Here is a 20,037-nt window from a genome sequence, read left to right as displayed (position 1 = left end):
CTGATACATAGAGACAAACAACCATTCACACTCACATTCACACCTACGGTCAATTTAGAGTCACCAGTTAACCTAACCTGCATGTCTTTGAACTGTGGGGGAAACCGGAGCACCCGGAGGAAACCCACGCAGACACGGGGAGAACATGCAAACTCCACACAGAAAGGCCCCCGTCAGCCCCGGGGCCCGAACCCAGGACCTTCTTGCTGTGAGGCGACAGTGCTAACCACTACACCACCGTGCCGCCAGAAATGTGAATACATGTTTTTCAAAATTGACCCAAACACCAGTTTATAGAATCAGAATCAGTCAATCAAGCAAGATAAGTACATTTTTCACTTCAGTTCAGTTTAGTTTAAACCTCAGTACAGTACTTCATGGCAATAGACAGGATACCTACACATATAAACACACACATACTGTATATACATTTCTGCAATGTTCAAGTGTTTCAACAGCTTTACTCAAAAACACTTTATGTGTTTTCCCCACAGATAGATTTACCACACAAAGGGAGCAGTGTTACAGCATGAGGACATCTCAGCTGTTCTTGGGGGGGGGGGGGGGGGGGGGGGAGGTCACTCTCTTTTTATCTCATCTCATCATCTGTAGCCACTTTATCCTGTTCTACAGGGTAGCAGGCAAGCTGGAGCCTATCCCAGCTGACTACGGGCGAAAGGCGGGGTACACCCTGGACAAGTCGCCAGGTCATCACAGGGCTGACACATAGACACAGACAACCATTCACACTCACATTCACATCTACGGTCAATTTAGAGTCACCAGTTAACCTAACCTGCATGTCTTTGAACTGTGGGGGAAACCGGAGCACCCGGAGGAAACCCACGCAGACACGGGGAGAACATGCAAACTCCACACAGAAAGGCCCCCGTCGGCCCCGGGGCCCGAACCCAGGACCTTCTTGCTGTGAGGCGACAGTGCTAACCACTACACCACCGTGCCGCCCACTCTCTTTTTATCTGACTCAAAATCTAATTTATAATTTATATCTTCCTCTTTCTTTCAGATAAGCTGTGCTTCAACACTCTGTTTCATAATGAGGACATGCAGGAGATCACTAAACACTTTGTGGTTTGCCACATTGATGCTCCTGGCCAACAAGTTGGAGCCCCTCAGATGCCAGCAGGGTAAACATCTGCACTAATACATATCACATGTATGCCCACAAACACAGGTACAAAAGCCCCTTTGTCTATCTATTTGAAGGTACCAGTACCCCACCATGGACCAACTGGCAGGTATGCTACCCAGCGTGGTGCAGCACTTTGGGTAAGTATGATTAAAATAGCTTGATTTAGAAGGAATGAATATGGTTAGATGACTATGATTTAAAGTGTGTGAGTATGGCTAGAAAAGTATTAGTTAGGATATGAGAGTGTGCTGAGAGTAATATGGATTAGGGTTTGTTAGTATTGTTAGATTAGTATAATTTATTCTATTCACATTCATTGGATATGAGCAATCATGTGCTCTGATTGGCTACTCTACTACTGTACTTGGCGATCAGCTCATATACCGTGAGTAGAGAAAATCAAAATGGCAGAGTGTGTTGCTGAACCAATTAAGGATGAAATAAAAACTCTACTCGAAAACAAAACATTACATTTAGCAGACACTCTTATCCAGATCAATGTACAACATGCCCAGAGCAGCCTGGGGAGCAATTGGGGGTTAAGTGTGTTGCTTAAGGGCACTTCAGCCATTCCTGCTGGTCTAGGGTATTGAACCAGCAACCTTTTGGTCCCAAAGCTGCTTCTCTAACCATTAGGCCATGGCCTACCCCCCCCCCCCAAAAAAAAAAATACAAAAAAAGCAACAAAATATGGAACAAAAGTATTTGATGGTAAGAACATGTCTTTTTTATTTTTCAATAATTATTATAGCATTTTTCACAAATTGCTACTCTGCTCTGTTTCTCAAAATCCAGTGAATGTTGATATAACTAGAAAAGCACTCGGAGAGCGCAGACCTCCGCCAAGAATCCTTAAAAAAAATCCGGGATCCAGAAGGTGATCCGGATCACCGCCAAAATTTAATGGATTGTTACTTGTGCCCAGTCACACCTCTGGAAAAAATTTCAGAGCAATCCGTTCATTACTTTTTCCGTAATGTTGCTAACAGACAAACCAACAAACAAACCAACGCTACCGAAAAAATAACCTCCTTGGCGGAGGTAATAAACAGTTATTCCACTCAATCTTGTCGTACATGGCTTATAGCCAACTCAGTGCTACGCACCTCATTGGCAGTCAGTTCATGTACGACTCGATTTCGTGGAATATCTGTTAAATATAAGTTAGAACAAGTAGTATGGCTTAAACTGAGTTAGTATAGTCAGAGTGAATGGTTGTTGTTAGATCAGGGATTGATTAGTATGTGTAGAACAAGTGAGTATGGCTGGACTAATATGTTTTAGAGTGAGTCAGCATGATTCAGTTAGCATGGTTAGAATGGGTGAGGTATAGTTTGATCAATATTGTTTATTAGAATAGTATTGAGTATTGTGAGTATTGTTATATTGGTATGGGAATGATTTAGTATGGTTGGATTAATAGTGGTTCGAGAGTGTGAGTATTGTGAGATTAGTGTGCGTAGAATGAGTTAGTATAATTAGATTACTATTGGTTACAGTGTATGGGTATGTTTACTAGTATGGTTTAGAATTAGTGTTAGCATCAGGAAGATTGTACTACTTGTGAATATATGCGTGATCATCTAATTTTGTGGTGTTATCACAATGATTATAATCCATCTCCAGATTTAAGAGCATTGTGGGAATTGGAGTAGGGGCTGGTGCATACATCCTCGCCAAGTTTGCTGTGAGTGTTGCTCCCTCCTTCTCTTTCTCTCTTTTTCTCTCGGTCTCACTCAGCTGGTTGATATTCACTTAACCTTTGAAGCGGACTCGCAGTTATTGAGTAGTTTAATAGTGCACAAGCTTTTATTCTTTAAATAACATGCATGCATAGAAACAGAAAGGCTGATCATGGTGAGAGTAGCCATCATTATGATCATCATAACTCTCTCTCTATCTCTAGCTGATCTTTCCTGACCTTGTTGAGGGTTTGGTTCTGCTCAACATCGACCCAAATGGGAAAGGTTGGATCGACTGGGCTGCTTCCAAACTATCTGGATTGACCAGCACGCTTCCTGACATGGTTCTACCTCACCTCTTCAGCCAGGTGGAAACACATACAAACTGAAAATCTAAAAACTTGCCAGGGAATGTTCTGTCTCCTCGATTTAGACTTGACTGAGTCTCAAAGCTCTTAAATATTCAATAAGATGTTAACGTCAGTGAGTAAAAGCTGCAGTGCAAAATGTCCCTGGAAAAGTAGATAAGTAAATAAAAGCATAGTTTTGGTGGTATCTAGAGTGTAATTATAAAAAGTATTTCACAAAATTCATTCTGGCTACAATGGTCCCAGTGAGATTAATGTCTCCAGTACAGGCAGTGAAGGTCTCCCTGGTCCTACAGACTGATGAATCTGTTTGGCATGCAGCTGAATATAGAAGAAATGACATGCTGGTTTGCAAAGTGTCTAATGCAGTGGTGATTGTTGGTTGTAGCATTAATGTGGCGTCTCTGTAACTGCAGGCAAAATAGGTACATACATCCTGTAGACAACACTTTAAAGCAATGGGAGACATTGGAGGGATGTAGGGTATTGCACTCATTGAAATGCTAAATAATGGATGAAATAAGTCCAAATTGAACAAAATGGACTCCAGTACTTATTGATTCACCACTCATCGAGATGGGTTCTGATACATTTGCTAAGCCAGCCATCATCACTTAACTCACTCATTGAGTCTTATCAGTTGGGTGAATTGGTATCTGTCATGTTTGACTCAGGCGGCACGGTGGTGTAGTGGTTAGCGCTGTCGCCTCACAGCAAGAAGGTCCGGGTTCGAGCCCCGTGGCCGGCGAGGGCCTTTCTGTGTGGAGTTTGCATGTTCTCCCCGTGTCCGCGTGGGTTTCTTCCGGGTGCTCCGGTTTCCCCCACAGTCCAAAGACATGCAGGTTAGGTTAACTGGTGACTCTAAATTGACCGTAGGTGTGAATGTGAGTGTGAATGGTTGTCTGTGTCTATGTGTCAGCCCTGTGATGACCTGGCGACTTGTCCAGGGTGTACCCCGCCTTTCGCCCGTAGTCAGCTGGGATAGGCTCCAGCTTGCCTGCGACCCTGTAGAACAGGATAAAGCGGCTAGAGATAATGAGATGAGATGAGATGTTTGACTCAAAATCAACTCAAATTAGTCAAGATGGCATGTTTGTTCACAAAGATGCATAACAGGCTAGAGTAGCTATCGCAAATCTAAAAAAAACAACCAAACATATGCACAGTCACACTATTTTTCACAACTGAGATCATTCATAAACATGAGTCAAAGTTGGAAAGGCTCATTACACTTAAAGATAAAGATACTACTACTACTACTACTACAACAGTGTTTGAGCATTGGGTGTTGTTTAAACAGCATGTACAAATATGGATTGCAATAAGTGGTTGTTGCACGTCATAGGAGTGGGTGGAGCACAGAAGGACGACAGGCCAGAACTGAGTTCTCAAAACTTTTATTTTTGCTTTTCAGCTTTGCAACCACACTCTCCCAGTCACCCGCGCACGCACACACAAGTCATCTGGTTGGGGAGAGAGCCCCTTTCCTCTACTCTCTCTCTCCTTATGTAGGGCGCGGTCACTGGGGAAGACACACAAACACACGTTAATAGACATCAGGTGCAGTGATTCTGCCACTTATCTTCCCTGACTCCGCCCTCCGGTCACAGACCGACGCTTGACCACACCCCCGCTGCCACATACCCCCACCGCCCGACTCAGGCCTGGCGGCTGTCCGGCCTGCAGCCAACTCCCCCCCCCGACGGGAGAGGAAGTCCGCCACAACCATCTGCGCCCCCGGTCTGTGGATCACCTTGAAGTTAAAGGGCTGGAGTGCCAGATTCCAACGGGTGATCCGCGCATTGGCATCCTTCATGCGGTGGAGCCACTGGAGGGGCGCGTGGTCCGAACAGAGGGTGAAAGGGCGTCCCAGCAGGTAGTAGTGGAGGGCGAGGACCGCCCACTTGATGGCAAGGCACTCTTTCTCGATGGTGCTGTAGCGCCCCTCACACCGACAGCTTTCTGCTGATATACAGCACTGGATGGTCCTCCCCCTCCACCTCCTGGGACAAAACAGCCCCCAGCCCTCTGTCCGACGCATCTGTCTGTAACATAAAGGGGAGAGAAAAGTCAGGGGAGTGTAACAGTGGCCCCCCACACAGTGCAGCCTTCACCTCAGAGAAAGCCCGCTGGAATTGCTCTGTCCACTGGACCGGATCTGGTGCCCCCTTTTTAGTGAGATCAGTCAGCGGGCTGGTGATGTCCGAATAATTAGGTATAAACCTACGATAGTAGCCAGCCAGCCCCAAGAACTGTCTCACCCCCTTTTTGGTCTTGGGCCTCGGGCAAGCCGCAATCGTGGCTGTCTTGTTAATTTGGGGACACACCTGCCCATTGCCCAAGTGGAAGCCCAGATACCGTATTTCCACCCGCCCAATCGCACACTTCTTCGGGTTGGCTGTGAGGCCCGCTCACCTCAGCGACCTAAGGATGGCCCTCAGGTGTTGCAGATGCCGCGGCCAGTCATTGCTACAGATTATTATGTCATCTAAGTATGTGGCCACGTAGGTGGCATGGGGGCGGAGGACCCTGTCCATAAGCCGCTGGAACATAGCGGGCGCCCCAAACAGCCCAAAAGGAAGTGTAAAAAATTGGTGTAAGCCAAACGGTGTGGAAAAGGCCATTTTTTCTTGGGATAGTGGAGTCAAGGAGATCTGCCAATAACCCTTTGTTAAATCCAGTGTCAAGTAAATGCGAGCCGTGCCTAGTCAATCCAGCAACTCATCAATACGAAGCATTGGGTACGCATCGAATTTAGACACCGCGTTGACTTTTCTATAGTCTACACAGAACCGGACCGACCCATCAGCCTTGGGCACCAAGACCACCAGGCTGCTCCAGTCACTGTGGGACTCCTCGACGATGCCCATTTCGAGCATGGCCTCGAGTTCTTCCCGAACCACTTTTTTCTTGTGTTCGGGTAGCCTGTAAGGGTGGCTGTGCACTACCACCCCCGGGGGCGTCTTGATGTGGTGTTCTATGAGGTCGGTGCGGCCGGGCAGGGGCAAGAACACGTCCGAAAATTCGGTCTGCAACTGGGCAACTTCTGCGAGTTGGATCAGGGAGAGGTGGTTTCCCCAGGGGACCGGAGAGGTACGCAATGTCAATGTTCCCTTTTGAACCCCTGGCCCCAGCTCCGCCTTCTCCGGAACCACTGACACCAATGCCACGGGGACCTCCTCGTTCCAGAGTTTGAGCAGATTGAGGTGGTAAATCTGTAGTGCCCCACCCCTGTCCGTCCGCCTCACCTCATAGTCGACGTCCCCGACTCGCCGTGTGACCTCAAAGGGTCCTTGCCACTTGGCGATCAATTTGGAGCTCAATGTGGGCAACAGTACGAGTACTTTATCTCCCGGTGCGAACTCCCTAAGGCGTGTACCCCTGTCGTACAGGCGGGTTTGCCGTTCTTGGGCCTGCCGCAAATTCTCCTGGGTTAGGTGTGTGAGTGTGTGGAGTTTTGCGCGCAGGTCAATCACGTATTGAATTTCATTTTTGCTCGGGGAAGGTCCCTCCTCCCAATTTTCTCGCAGTACATCTAGGATGCCGCGCGGCTTACGCCCATATAATAATTCAAACAGGGAGAACCCCATGGAGGCTTGTGGGACCTCTCACACTGCAAATAACAAGGGTTCGAGCCATTTATCCCAATTATGTGCGTCCTCGCGAACAAATTTTTTAATTATGTTCTTGAGTGTGCGATTGAACCGTTCGACTAAACCATCCGTTTGTGGGTGATAAACGCTGGTGCGGATTGGCTTAATACCTAATAACCCATACAGTTCGCTCAGTGTGCGTGACATAAATGAGGTGCCTTGATCAGTCAGAATCTCTTTGGGGATTCCGACTCGGGAGATGACGCAGAAGAGCGCCTCCGCAATACTGCGTGCTGAGATATTGCGAAGAGGCACTGCTTCCGGGTATCGCGTTGCATAGTCCACCAGAACTAAAATAAAGCAGTACCCTCGTGTTGACTGATCTAATGGCCCGACGAGATCCATCCCAATTCTTTCAAACGGGGTCCTGATTAATGGTAGAGGATGCAAAGGCGCTTTTGGAATGGCCGCTGGATTTACTAACTGGCATTCATGCCGTACACCACCTATGGACATCGCCGCGAATCCCTGGCCAATAGAACCGGGCCATTATTCGGGCTAGTGTCTTATCCTGCCCCAAGTGTCCAGCCATGGGATTAAAGTGAGCTGCCTGGAATACTAATTCCCGGTGGCTCTTTGGAATCAAAAGCTGTGTAATCAGCTCCTTAGTCTGAGTGTCGTGTGTCACTCGGTATAACCTATCCCTCATAATGGAGAAATAGGGGAAGGACGGGGCGGCGTTTGGCTGGAGCGTTTGACCATCGATTACTCTCACTTGGTCAAATGCATGCCGCAGAGTCGCGTCCTGCGACTGTTCTAATGGGAAATCCGCAAAATATTCCCCAAGAGAAGGAGGAGGAGCCTGCGGCTCCTCACTCTGACGGGGTGATGATGTAGACAGCTCTGTGACAGCTGCTCCTGCCAATGCCACACCGGGACCTCCCCCTGCTGAACTACAGCAGGACCCACTCTTCACTAAAAAAGCAAAGGGGGGTCCCATATACGTTTTTCGTACATCGGGGGAGTGCCTGTTAGAGAGCGCACTTGTCCTGGGCCATCGGCATAGTGAAGTAGGGTGGCCAGTTCCTTTCTTTGCCACCTTTAACTTCCCCAGTGTTTCCACCAGGTCCCCATTCACTGCTGGGTGGACAGGGAGCGAGCCCCAGATCCCCGTCGAGCCGAGGTTCGAACCAGGGACCGTTCGCTTAAGCGCTCTAACCACTTGGCCACCTGCGCTCCACTCTTCACTAAATGCCTCATTAACTCCCCAAATCCCGGCCAATCAGTCCCCAAAGTTATCGAGTGGGTAAGGCAGGGATTAACCGCCGCCTTTACACAAAATTTTTCCCCTTGAAAAAAAATTTGGACCGCCACTAAAGGGTAGTTGTGAACATCCCCGTGCACACAACACCTTCACCAATTGTGCTCCCCCCAATGCCTCGTCTTGCACCAGGCTTTGGTGGATTGAGGTCTGATTACAGCCAGAGTCCACCAATGCTTGATATGTATCCCCTTGGACACGCACCGGTATGCGATACGCTCCGGCCCAATCGAGGGCAGCTCCTGGCGCGTCGGGGATCCGAACCACTGCGCCCACCTCCATTGCCGAGCACTGCTGCTGGAGGTGGGCCATCTCCCCGCAGTGCCAGCAAACCGGCCTGGGCTTTCTCTCTGCACCGGCGCTCTGGGGCTCACTCACCTGAGGGGGGGAAGAGACAGACACAGAAGTGGGAAACGGGAGGGCACCACGGGTGCGGCGGGCTGGCTGGGGTGGAGCCGGCCCCCGCCTCTGCGGTGGGGGAACGGGGCGAGGTCAAGACACAGAAGGAGAGAGAGAGAGAGAGAGAGGAGATCTGCCGTCCTGCCATCGGAACAGCTGCCAAATGGTCCTCCGCCAGCTCGATGGCCTGATCCAGCGACGCCGGGCGATGGCACTGGACCCACTCCGCAGTCCCTTCGGGTAGTCGGGCGATGAACTGTTCCAGTACCACCTGATCGACAATTCCCTCAGCGTTGTGGTTGTCAGCCCTCAGCCACCGCCAGCAGACGTCCCGGAGTTGCTGGCCAAACTCATAACGGCTGGCCAACTTCCTCCAGGCACAGAGCGCGGAAGTGCTGTCGGTGTTGTTTGGGGGTGCGCCCCACACCCTGGAGGACAGCCCGGCGGAGGTCCGCATAGACCAGCCGGCTGTTGGTGGGGAGCTGTAGCGCAGCCAGCTGTGCCTCGCCCGTTAGCAGAGGGAGGAGGCACGCCGCGCGCTGTTCCACCGGCCAACCCGAGGCCTCTGCTGCCTGCTCAAAGAGCGTGAGGAAGGCCTCGGGGTTGTCATGCGGGCCCATATTCATTAGGGTGAGGTGGGAATGGCCCGTGGAGGTGGTGGACCCCGCCGACACAAGGAGGTGCTGGAACGCCTGTTGATCTTCCTGCTGTGCCAGCACCAGGGCCTCGAACCTTTGCTCCTGCTCCTTCCGGAGGGCAACTAGCGCCTGGTGCTGGCTCTGCTGGGCCGTGGCAAGGGCATGGACCAGGTCCGCAAAGGGGAAGGACTCCATGGGGCTGTTCTCTGTGCTTGGTCCCGGGTTTCAGCACCACTGTGGCACTTCGTAGGGGTGGGTGGAGCACAGAAGGACGGCAGGCCAGAACTGAGTTCTCAAAACTTTTATTTTTGCTTTTCAGCTTTGCAATCACACTCTCCCAGTCACCAACGCACACACACACAAGTCATCTGGTTGGGGAGAGAGCCCCTTTCTTCTACTCTCTCCTTATGTAGGGTGCGGTCACTGGGGAAGACACACAAACACACATTAATAGACATCACATGCAGTGATTCTGCCACTTACCTTCCCTGACTCTGCCCTCCGGTCACAGACTGATGCTTGATCACGCCCCCGCTGCCACAGTGGTACAGTCTTACAGATGCATATAAAGGCTAGAATTGTATCTGGAACAATTTGGGGGTTGATATTCCCCCAGGACAAATGGAATTATTCTATCCACATTCACTGGATATGAGCAATCATGTGCTCTGATTGGCTACTCTACTACTAGGCTATCAGCTCATATATCATGAGTAGAGAAAAACAAAATGGCAGAGTGCATCAAGTCAGATATATCACTTTGTTCTAAAATATTTAAAAGAAACAGAAATAGCTAAAATAATATAGCCCCCCTGAAAAAAAAATTCCTGTTCCACAGTCCAGCCCAGTCAGTGGTGATAATGCACTTTTAAGTTGGTTTGCCAGTCGCCAAAAAACCTTAAAGAAGAAGAAGAAGAAAATGGTGGAACGTGTTGCTGAACCAAATGAGGACAAAATAAAAACTCTACTTGAAATGAAAACCTCCCCAAAAAATTACAAAAAAGCAACAAAATATGGAATAAAAGTATTTGATGGTAAGAACGTATCTTTTTTTATTTTTCAAGAATTATTATTATTGGGCGGCATGGTGGTGTAGTGGTTAGCACTGTCGCCTCACAGCAAGAAGGTTCCGGGTTCGAACCTCACGGCCGACAGGGGCCTTTCTGTGTGGAGTTTGCATTTTCTCCCTGTGTCCGCGTGGGTTTCCTCCGGGTGCTCCAGTTTCCCCCACAGTTTAAAGACATGCAGACTCGGTACAATGGGGCCACTGTAATTGGCGCAAGCTGTTGTGGTTTCCCATGCCATGATGTATGTATGTGTATATATATAGATCTTCCTATGGCAAAAGCTAAATAAATAAATTATAGCAATTTTATAGCATTTTTCACAAGTTGCTACTGTCATTTTGCCAGTTTGTTTACATTCTAAGTGGAAATTATTTTGTTGGATGTTTTGTACAAAGTTTTTATTTATTGAATTTGCAAAAAATATAAATAAAAATGCTCTGTTTCTCAAAATCCAGTGAATGTGGATAGAATAAAAGAGTTATTCCATTCAATCTCATCGTACATGGCTTATAGCCAACTCGGCGTTACGTGTCTCATCGGCTGTCAGCTCATGTACCACTCAATTTCGTGGAATAACTGCTAATTGTTTGATTCAGATATACAATCTGTTGAAATGGACAGTTCAAAAGAATCGGTTTGGTAAACTGAATTGAACTTCAAAGAATAATGGTGAAGAACCTGTGTCGGATCATAATATCTTCTTTGAAGAGAGAGGTCAACTAGTGGGATTTAAAAACTAATGAAACACAGGATTGATTGACAATGATTAATTAATGTAGGCCAAGACAAAGATAAGGTAAACTAAAAGCAGAGAACATACTTCACAGAAGACCCATTTCATCCATCTTTAACAGAGAAATTGCTTATTGCACCTTTAATCTGCAGGAGGAGCTGATGAACAACAGCGAGCTGGTGCAGAGCTACAGGCAGCAGATCAACAACACTATCAACCAGTTCAACCTGCAGCTCTTCTGGAACATGTACAACAGGTAATTAGCATTGCAAATTAGACACCATCATGAATAAATTATATTGGGTGTAACAGTTTGTGAAGGTTTATCAGTCATCAGTCAGTAATATACAGTAAAGGGGAAAGTAAACTGTTAGCAGTTAAATATAACACAGAGACCAGTGTACTGAGTAAATGTCAGATGTTAGTAATTTAATTTAGTGCATAGTGTCTCGACCATTTGAGTAATATATCAGGGACAGAATCAGTCCGCTCTATATCTCTGAAGAATATTCAGGATGGTCAGACATTTCCATTTTATGCAGAACTATGAGTTTAAAAGCATCTAGACATGCAGTTAGGTTGACGTGGGGCGGCCTTGGGCTGAGGTGCCCTTGAGTCAGGTACCTGACCCCTGACTGCTCCCTGGGCGCTTTGGTGTGGCTGCCCACTGCTCTGAGTGTGTGTGTGTGTGTGTGTGTGTGTGTGTGTGTGTGTGTGTGTGTGTGTGTGTGTGTGTGTGTGTGTGTGTTCACTGCTTCAGATGGGTTAAATGCAGAGGATGAATTTCACTGTGCTTGAAGTGTGAATGTGATGAATAATAATAAAGGTTTCTATTGGATCAGAAATGATTTATTAATGTGAACTATCTGTGTATTCGTCTCTTAGCCGCAGAGATCTGGAGATGAATCGCAGTGGGACTGTACTCAACGCCAAGACACTCAGGTGTCCCTTCTCTCTGCCTTTCTATTGCTTTATTTATTTATTTATTTATTTATTTCTGTTTTTGATTCATTCTTTTTCTATCTCACACCTTCATTCATCTTTTTCTCTATTACTATTTCCACTACTCATTTCTTCTTCCTCTTCCTCTTCTTCTTCTGTTTCTATCACTATATTCTCATTGTCTAATTATTTCTTTCTCTCATCCACACTGTCTCAAAGTTTACTGCTCTCTCTACATAACAGTATCTATTATCTCTTTTTCCTCATGTGGTTTTCCTTCTCTTTCACTTCCTCACTTGATAAATAACTATAAAAGTCATGCAGCATCTCTAAATGGCTTGATGCATTATGGGTATCTTTCTTGCAATAGAATACAACCGAAATGCAGAATGTAGAACTATAGAATTGCAGAATTGCATGAGATACATATTCCCAAAGTAGTGCACTTCCTCACATTTCTCTTTTTGTCTTTTTTCCAATCGCTTTCGCTGTCTTTATAGCTTTATGCATAATGGTATACATCGATCAGCCATAAAATTAAAAACACTGACAGGTAAAGTGAATTACATTGATTATCTCATTACAATGGCACCTGTCAAGGGGTGGGATATATCAGACAGTGAGAGAGCAGTCAGTTCTCGAAGTTGATGTGTTGGAAGCAGGAAAAATGGGCAAGCGTAAGGATCTGAGCGACTTTGACAAGGAACAAATTTTGATGGCTAGATGACTGGGTCTGAGCATCTCCATCTTGTGGGGTGTTCCTGGTATGCAGTGGTTAGTACCTACCAAAAGTGGTGCAAGGAAGGACAACCAGTGAACTAGCAAAAGGGTCATGGGTGTCGAAGGCTCACTGAGTCACATGGGGCATGAAGGGTAGCCCATATGGTCCAATTCCACAGAAGAGCTACTGTCGCACAAACTGCTGAAAACATTAATTCTGGCTAAAACAGAAAGGTGTCAGAATTAACTTTTTCAGCAGTTTGTGCTACAGTAGCTCTTCTGTGGGATTGGACCATATGGGCTAGCCTTCGTGCCCCATGTGACTCAATGAGCCTTCGACACCCATGACCCTGTCACCGGTTCACCGGTTGTCCTTCCTTGGACCACTTTTGGTAGGTACTAACCACTGCATACCGGGAACACCCCACAAGATGTGCCATTTTGGAGATGCTCAGACCCAGTCATCTCGCCATCACAATTTGGCCCTTGTCAAAGTCGCTCAGATCTTTACACTTGCCCATTTTTCCTGCTTCCAACACATCTACTTCGAGAACTAACTGTTCTCTTGCTGCCTAATATATCCCACCCCTTGACAGGTGCCATTGTAACAACATAATCAATGTAATTCACATTACCTGTAAATGTTTTTAATTTATTATTGATTGGTGTAAATGCTCTGTCTAATCTGGTTCTTTCTCTCTCTGTTATATCTGTTTGTCTTCTAGATGCCCCGTGATGCTGGTGGTTGGAGATAATGCTCCAGCAGAGGAGGGCGTGGTAAGTGTTTTTCTTTTCCATTTCTTCCCTACTTTCCTTATCCTCACCCCTTCCTTTCCCATCTATAATCAAGCACTTATAGTACATTGTACTCAGCTGATTCTTGTTATTCAGTTCTTTTAAACTGAGACAAATATGTTTGTATAAATCTTTATATAAGATAGAGCTTTATTGTCATTGTTTTAGAAACAACGAAACACAGTTTAGCAGCTCTCGGTACTGGCAGTGCAAAATGCAAGGAACAGGGACTATAATAGACACATAAGAACAATAACACAAAAGAAACACAATAAATAGACATGTAAGATGGCGGCATGTCCAGATGCAGCGGCCCAGCATTTGTCACTTTTTCTTTTTTTTATTAACATGAAATATATGTAGATATTATGTCTTCACACTATTTATTTCATTCTTTGTGACACCAAATTTTCATTTAAACAATCACACTGTAGGCTCCTAACACACTGATTACGAAGTAAAAAGTCTTTAAGATGTGTGTTTGGCATCGACAACCAAAACTCTTCTTATTCCATCTATACTTTCTACACATTCTCTTGTGTCCCTATGGAATTTCTGGCAGTTTTTCAGAAAAACCGCGGTAAGCCAGCCTTCCCACTCTGTCTCTTTCTCACTGGGACAGATGGTACGGGATTTAGGTCAGTCTCCTGGACCGTGTGATCAAACATTTTAGCTATATTTTAAAGCTATGTATGAATCCCAGGTCACTGCACCATCACATCACATCAAGCCAGTGTGTGAGTGCAAGAGAGACAGTGAGAGAAAGAATAAATAAAGTAGGGCAAAGAGGAGGAATGGAGAAGGAGATGCCATGCAATCGAGAGAAAAGAGAGCAGGGATTACATATACTGTATAAGAGAAAGAAAAGAACAAGACGGAGTAAGAATGGGAGCATAATACAGAAGAATAGAGTGATAGAGACAAGCTGTATGAAGTGGAGGACAATTCAGTAGAGATGGAAAAAATAATTGATCCTTATATTCTTTGTACATATGCATACACATTTTTAATTGAAAGTTTGAAAAAAAAAACGTACATGATTTGTTTTTAATTTAAATTAAGGCTGAAAACTAAATAACTTCATATTCACTTTATATGTCCACTATGTAGTGTATCATATTCAATGAACGAATTGGCGTTTGAATTCAGTTATAGGAAAGATTTTGATAATGCCTGCTTTGAACTGGCTAGTTCTATGAAGGATTATATGATTTATATACTTTTATTAAATGTACTTTATAAATAAATAAATAAATATGTGAAAAGAAAGCACACCTTTCCACTGTGGACATGTCCCATATCATGCAGCATCTCCAGTTGTCTCAGTGCATTCTGGGTATTCTACTCCCACTAGGGTACATTGTTTGTATGCAGGCAAAATGCAGAACAGGTTGTAGTAGTCGTGTAGGAGTGCTTTCTTAACTTTCTGACTAAAACAAAGACACAATCCTAAAATAGTGCACTACATAGTGAGTAGGTTTGGACGGAACACAACTAAGCAGACTGTGTCTGATTGTTTGCATTAATAGTGTGTGTGTGTGTGTGTGTGTGTGTGTGTGTGTGTGTGTGTGTGTGTGTGTGTGTGTGCACATTTCTGCATAAATCTGACGCCTCAGGGATTTACAGCTGCGCAGCTACTGGAGTGGCTCGTAGTACTGAAATATCTGGGTCAGCACACACACATACATTGTGTGTGTGTGTTTATATATATATATATATATATATATATATATATATATATATATATATATATATATATATATATATATATATATAGACACCCACAAATACAAACTAGGACAAACGCTCAAGCACAACACACTCACTCAAAACTAGGTCGTTCAAACACATACTGCTACACTCAATAAATTGATCGACAGTTTCTCAAGTTTCAACTCAAACAGATCCAAACTACACACCTTATTCACTCTACACAGATCAGCTGTAACATTAAAACCTTTATCCTAATATTCTGAAGGTTCCCGTTGTCCCACCAAAACAGCTCTGATCTGCTGAGGCATGGACTCCACAAGACCTCTGATGCTGTGCTGTGATATCTGGTACCAAGATGTTAGCAGCAGATCTTTTAAGTCCTGTAAGTTGTGAGGTGGGGCTTCTGTGGATCGGACTTGTTTGTCCAGCACTTCCCACAGATACTTGAACAGATTGAGTTCTGGGGGATTTAGAGGCCAAGTCAACACCGTGAACACTTTGTCATGTTCCTCAAACTATTCCTGAACAATTTTTGCAGTGTGTCAAGATGCATTATCCTGCTGAACGAGGTCATTGCCATTAGGGAATACTGTTGCCATGAAGGGGTGAACTTGGTCTGCAACAATGTTTAGGTAGGTGGTACGTGTCAAAGTAACATCTACATGAATGCTAGGACTTGAGGTTTCCCAGCAGAACATTGCCCAGAGCATCACACTGCCTCCAACGGCTTGCCTTCTTCCCATAGTGCATCCTGGTGCCATCTCTTCCCCAGGTAAGCTGCGTACACACACCCGGCCATCCACGTGATGTAAAAGAAAATGTGATTCATCAGACCAAGCCACCTTCTTGAATTACTCCATGGTCTAGGTCTAATGCTCATATGCTCATTGAAGGCGCTTTCAATGGTGGACAGGGGCCAACATGGGCACTCTGACCAGTCTTCAGCTACACAGCCCCATATGCAGTGAGCTGTGATGCACTGTGTGGTCTGACACCTTTCTATCATAACCAGCATTAAGTTTTTCAGCACTTTTTGATTCGGTAGCTCTTCTGTGGGATTGGACTAGACAGAGTAGCCTTCACTCCACACGCACATCAATGAGCCTTGGGCCCCATTACCCTGTTGACGGTTCGCCAGTTGTCCTTCCTTGGTGCATATTTGGTAGGTACTAACCACTGCATTCTGGGAATATACGTGGTGTTGGCTGGGAGACAGCATCCCTCAGTGGCTGAAATATGTCACTACATTGAGTAATATAGTCCATCCAAACATTATCTGTAGCTGCTTATCCTGTTCGACAGAGTTGCAGGCAAGCTGGAGCCTATCCCAGCTGACTTATGAGAGGCAGGGTACACCCTGGACAAGTCACCAGGTTATCACAGGGATGACACAGAGACAAACAACCATTCACACTCACATTCACACCTACGGTCAATTTAGAGCCACCAATTAACCTAACCTGCATGTCTTTGGACTGTGGGGGAAACCGGAGCACCCGGAGGAAACCCACGCAGACATGGGGAGAACATGCAAACTCCACACAGAAAGGCCCTCTCCGGCCACTGGGCGTCTTCTTGCTGTGAGGCGACAGTGCTAACCACTACACCACCTGAGTAATATAGTAACACATTAAAATAAAAATGGTTGAAAGAAATACATCTGAATTCTTTTGTGTTTAGTTTTGTAATCAATTCATTTTTGAGCACTAATGGTATGTTGTGATAGTAATGTTAGATGTGAGTTTCCTCTCTTTCGTACATTCTGTGATTTAGCTAGAGTTCTGTTATACAGTGAGCAGTTATGGACATTCAGTGATTTTCTGCATTGAAGGATGCAAAAAAAAAAAGGCTTTTATTTCTGCATTAGAAAAGACACAGACAGTACTTTGCAAAAGTCTGAGGCCCCTTTTTTTTCATACAAACTTTGTTATAGATTTCTATTTTATGACTTCTACATTATCGAGTCAGGACAAAAACATTTTAGAGTTCAAAACATTCATTTGCCAGCACTATATTACAACCCTGATTCCAAAAAAGTTGGGACAAAGTACAAATTGTAAATAAAAACGGAATGCAATGATGTGGAAGTTTCAAAATTCCATAATTTATTCAGAATAGAACATAGATGACACATCAAATGTTTAAACTGAGAAAATGTATCATTTAAAGAGAAAAAGTAGGTGATTTTAAATTTCATGACAGCAACACATTTCAAAAAAGTTGGGACAAGGCCATGTTTACCACTGTGAGGCATCCCCTTTTCTCTTTACAACAGTCTGTAAACGTCTGGGGACTGAGGAGACAAGTTGCTCAAGTTTAGGGATAGGAATGTTAACCCATTCTTGTCTAATGTAGGATTCTAGTTGCTCAACTGTCTTAGGTCTTTTTTGTCGTATCTTCCGTTTTATGATGCGCCAAATGTTTTCTATGGGTGAAAGATCTGGACTGCAGGCTGGCCAGTTCAGTACCCAGACCCTTCTTCTACGCAGCCATGATGCTGTAATTGATGCAGTATGTGGTTTGGCATTGTCATGTTGGAAAATGCAAGGTCTTCCCTGAAAGAGACGTCGTCTGGATGGGAGCATATGTTGCTATAGAACCTGGATATACCTTTCAGCATTGATGGTGTCTTTCCAGATGTGTAAGCTGCCCATGCCACATGCATTAATGCAACCCCATATCATCAGAGATGCAGGCTTCTGAACTGAACGCTGATAACAACTTGGGTCGTCCTTCTCCTCTTTAGTCAGAATGACACGGCATCCCTGATTTCCATAAAGAACTTCAAATTTTGATTCATCTGACGACAGAACAGTTTTCCACTTAGCCACAGTCCATTTTAAATGAGCCTTGGCCCAGAGAAGACGTCTGCACTTCTGGATCATGTTTAGATACGGCTTCTTCTTTGAACTATAGAGTTTTAGCTGGCAACGGCGGATGGCACGGTGAATTGTGTTCGCAGATAATGTTCTCTGGAAATATTCCTGAGCCCATTTTGTGATTTCCAATACAGAACCATGCCTGTATGTGATGCAGTGCCGTCTAAGGGCCCGAAGATCATGGGCACCCAGTATGGTTTTCCGGCCTTGACCCTTATGCACAGAGATTCTTCCAGATTCTCTGAATCTTTTGATGATATTATGCACTGTAGATGATGATATGTTCAAACTTTTTGCAATTTTACACTGTCGAACTCCTTTCTGATATTGCTCCACTATTTGTCGGCGCAGAATTAGGGGGATTGGTGATTCTCTTCCCATCTTTACTTCTGAGAGCTGCTGCCACTCCAAGATGCTCTTTTTATACCCAGTCATGTTAATGACCTATTGCCAATTGACCTAATGAGTTGCAATTTGGTCCTCCAGCTGTTCCTTTTTTGTACCTTTAATTTTTCCAGCCTCTTATTGCCCCTGTCCCAACTTTTTTGAGATGTGTTGCTGGCATGAAATTTCAAAATGTCTCACTTTTGACATTTGATATGTTGTCTATGTTCTATTGTGAATACAATATCAGTTTTTGAGATTTGTAAATTATTGCATTCTCTTTTTATTTACAATTTGTACTTTGTCCCAACTTTTTTGGAATCAGGGTTGTACATAAGATCCCATTTTTCAGATGAAAAAAAACCATAATGAAGGCTGCTGGGTTTTGGTGCAAAATTAAGAAGCAGGTGTGACAGTCAAAGTGTTCAGAAGAACTGTGGCTGGTTCTGCAAGATGCCCAGTAAAACCTACAGCTCATTTCCTTATCAAACTGCACTCACTGTACCGGAGACAATTTTTTTTTAAAAGCAAAAGGTCGTCTCACACCAGATATCAACTTTGTTTTGTTTATTATGGTTTACTGCTGTTAATAGTATTTTTTAATGTTCACATTTCATTTCATTATTTTTAAAGCCATTTTTGGTCATATATATATATATATATATATATATATATATATATATATATATATATATATATATATATATATATATCAAGCTTGGCACTATTGTCTTCTGATGCTGTATGTACAGTGGGGCAAAAAAGTATTTAGTCAGCCACCAATTGTGCAAGTTCTCCCACTTAAAAAGATGAGAGAGGCCTGTAATTTTCATCATATGTATACCTCAACTATGAGAGACAGAATGGGAGGAAAGAATCCAGGAAATCACATTGTAGGATTTTTCATGAATTAATTGGTAAATTCCTCGGTAAAATAAATATTTGGTCACCTACAAACAAGCAAGATTTCTGGCTCTCACAGACCTGTAACTTCTTCTTTATGAGGCTCCTCTGTCCTCCACTCGTTACCTGTATTAATGGCACCTGTTTGAACTCGTTATCAGTATAAAAGACACCTGTCCACAACCTCAAACAGTCACACTCCAAACTCCACTATGGCCAAGACCAAGGAGCTGTCAAAGGACACCAGAAACAAAATTGTAGACCTGCACCAGGCTGGGAAGACTGAATCTGCAATAGGTAAGCAGCTTGGTGTGAAGAAATCAACTGTGGGAGCAATTATTAGAAAATGGAAGACATACAAGACCACTGGTAATCTCCCTCGATCTGGGGCTCCACGCAAGATCTCACCCTGTGGGGTCAAAATGATCACAAGAACGGTGAGCAAAAATCCCAGAACCACACGGGGGGACCTAGTGAATGACCTGCAGAGAGCTGGGACCAAAGTAGCAAAGGCTACCATCAGTAACACACAACGCCACCAGGGACTCAAATCCTGCAGTGCCAGATGTGTCCCCCTGCTTAAGCCAGTGCATGTCCAGGCCCATTTGAAGTTTGCTAGAGAGCATTTGGATGATCCAGAAGAGGACTGGGAGAATGCCATATGGTCAGATGAAACCAAAATAGAACTTTTTGGTAAAAACTCAACTTGTCGTGTTTGGAGGAGAAAGAATGCTGAGTTGCATCCAA

The 20,037-nt window shown here is 44.7% G+C and overlaps 1 protein-coding gene across 2 annotated transcripts in view; it reads left to right on the top strand.

Moving 5' to 3' along the window:
• Window positions 1-20,037, top strand: part of ndrg4 (NDRG family member 4) — an 86,841-nt gene that overhangs the window by 48,938 nt on the left and 17,866 nt on the right. For both annotated transcript variants that reach the window (XM_060927037.1, XM_060927036.1), the window contains 7 exons: window positions 1,028-1,148; window positions 1,228-1,290; window positions 2,780-2,840; window positions 3,060-3,203; window positions 11,107-11,210; window positions 11,840-11,896; window positions 13,342-13,393. In XM_060927037.1, coding sequence (XP_060783020.1) covers window positions 1,028-1,148; window positions 1,228-1,290; window positions 2,780-2,840; window positions 3,060-3,203; window positions 11,107-11,210; window positions 11,840-11,896; window positions 13,342-13,393 — 602 coding nt within the window. The remainder of the gene's footprint in view (window positions 1-1,027; window positions 1,149-1,227; window positions 1,291-2,779; window positions 2,841-3,059; window positions 3,204-11,106; window positions 11,211-11,839; window positions 11,897-13,341; window positions 13,394-20,037) is intronic.

The sequence above is a fragment of the Neoarius graeffei genome, chromosome 8 (assembly GCF_027579695.1).
Source record: "Neoarius graeffei isolate fNeoGra1 chromosome 8, fNeoGra1.pri, whole genome shotgun sequence".
In the NCBI taxonomy this organism is placed as follows: Eukaryota; Metazoa; Chordata; class Actinopteri; order Siluriformes; family Ariidae; genus Neoarius; species Neoarius graeffei.
The sequence above is the reverse complement of the archived record's forward strand: the minus strand, read 5'-3'. Positions and strand labels throughout refer to the sequence as shown.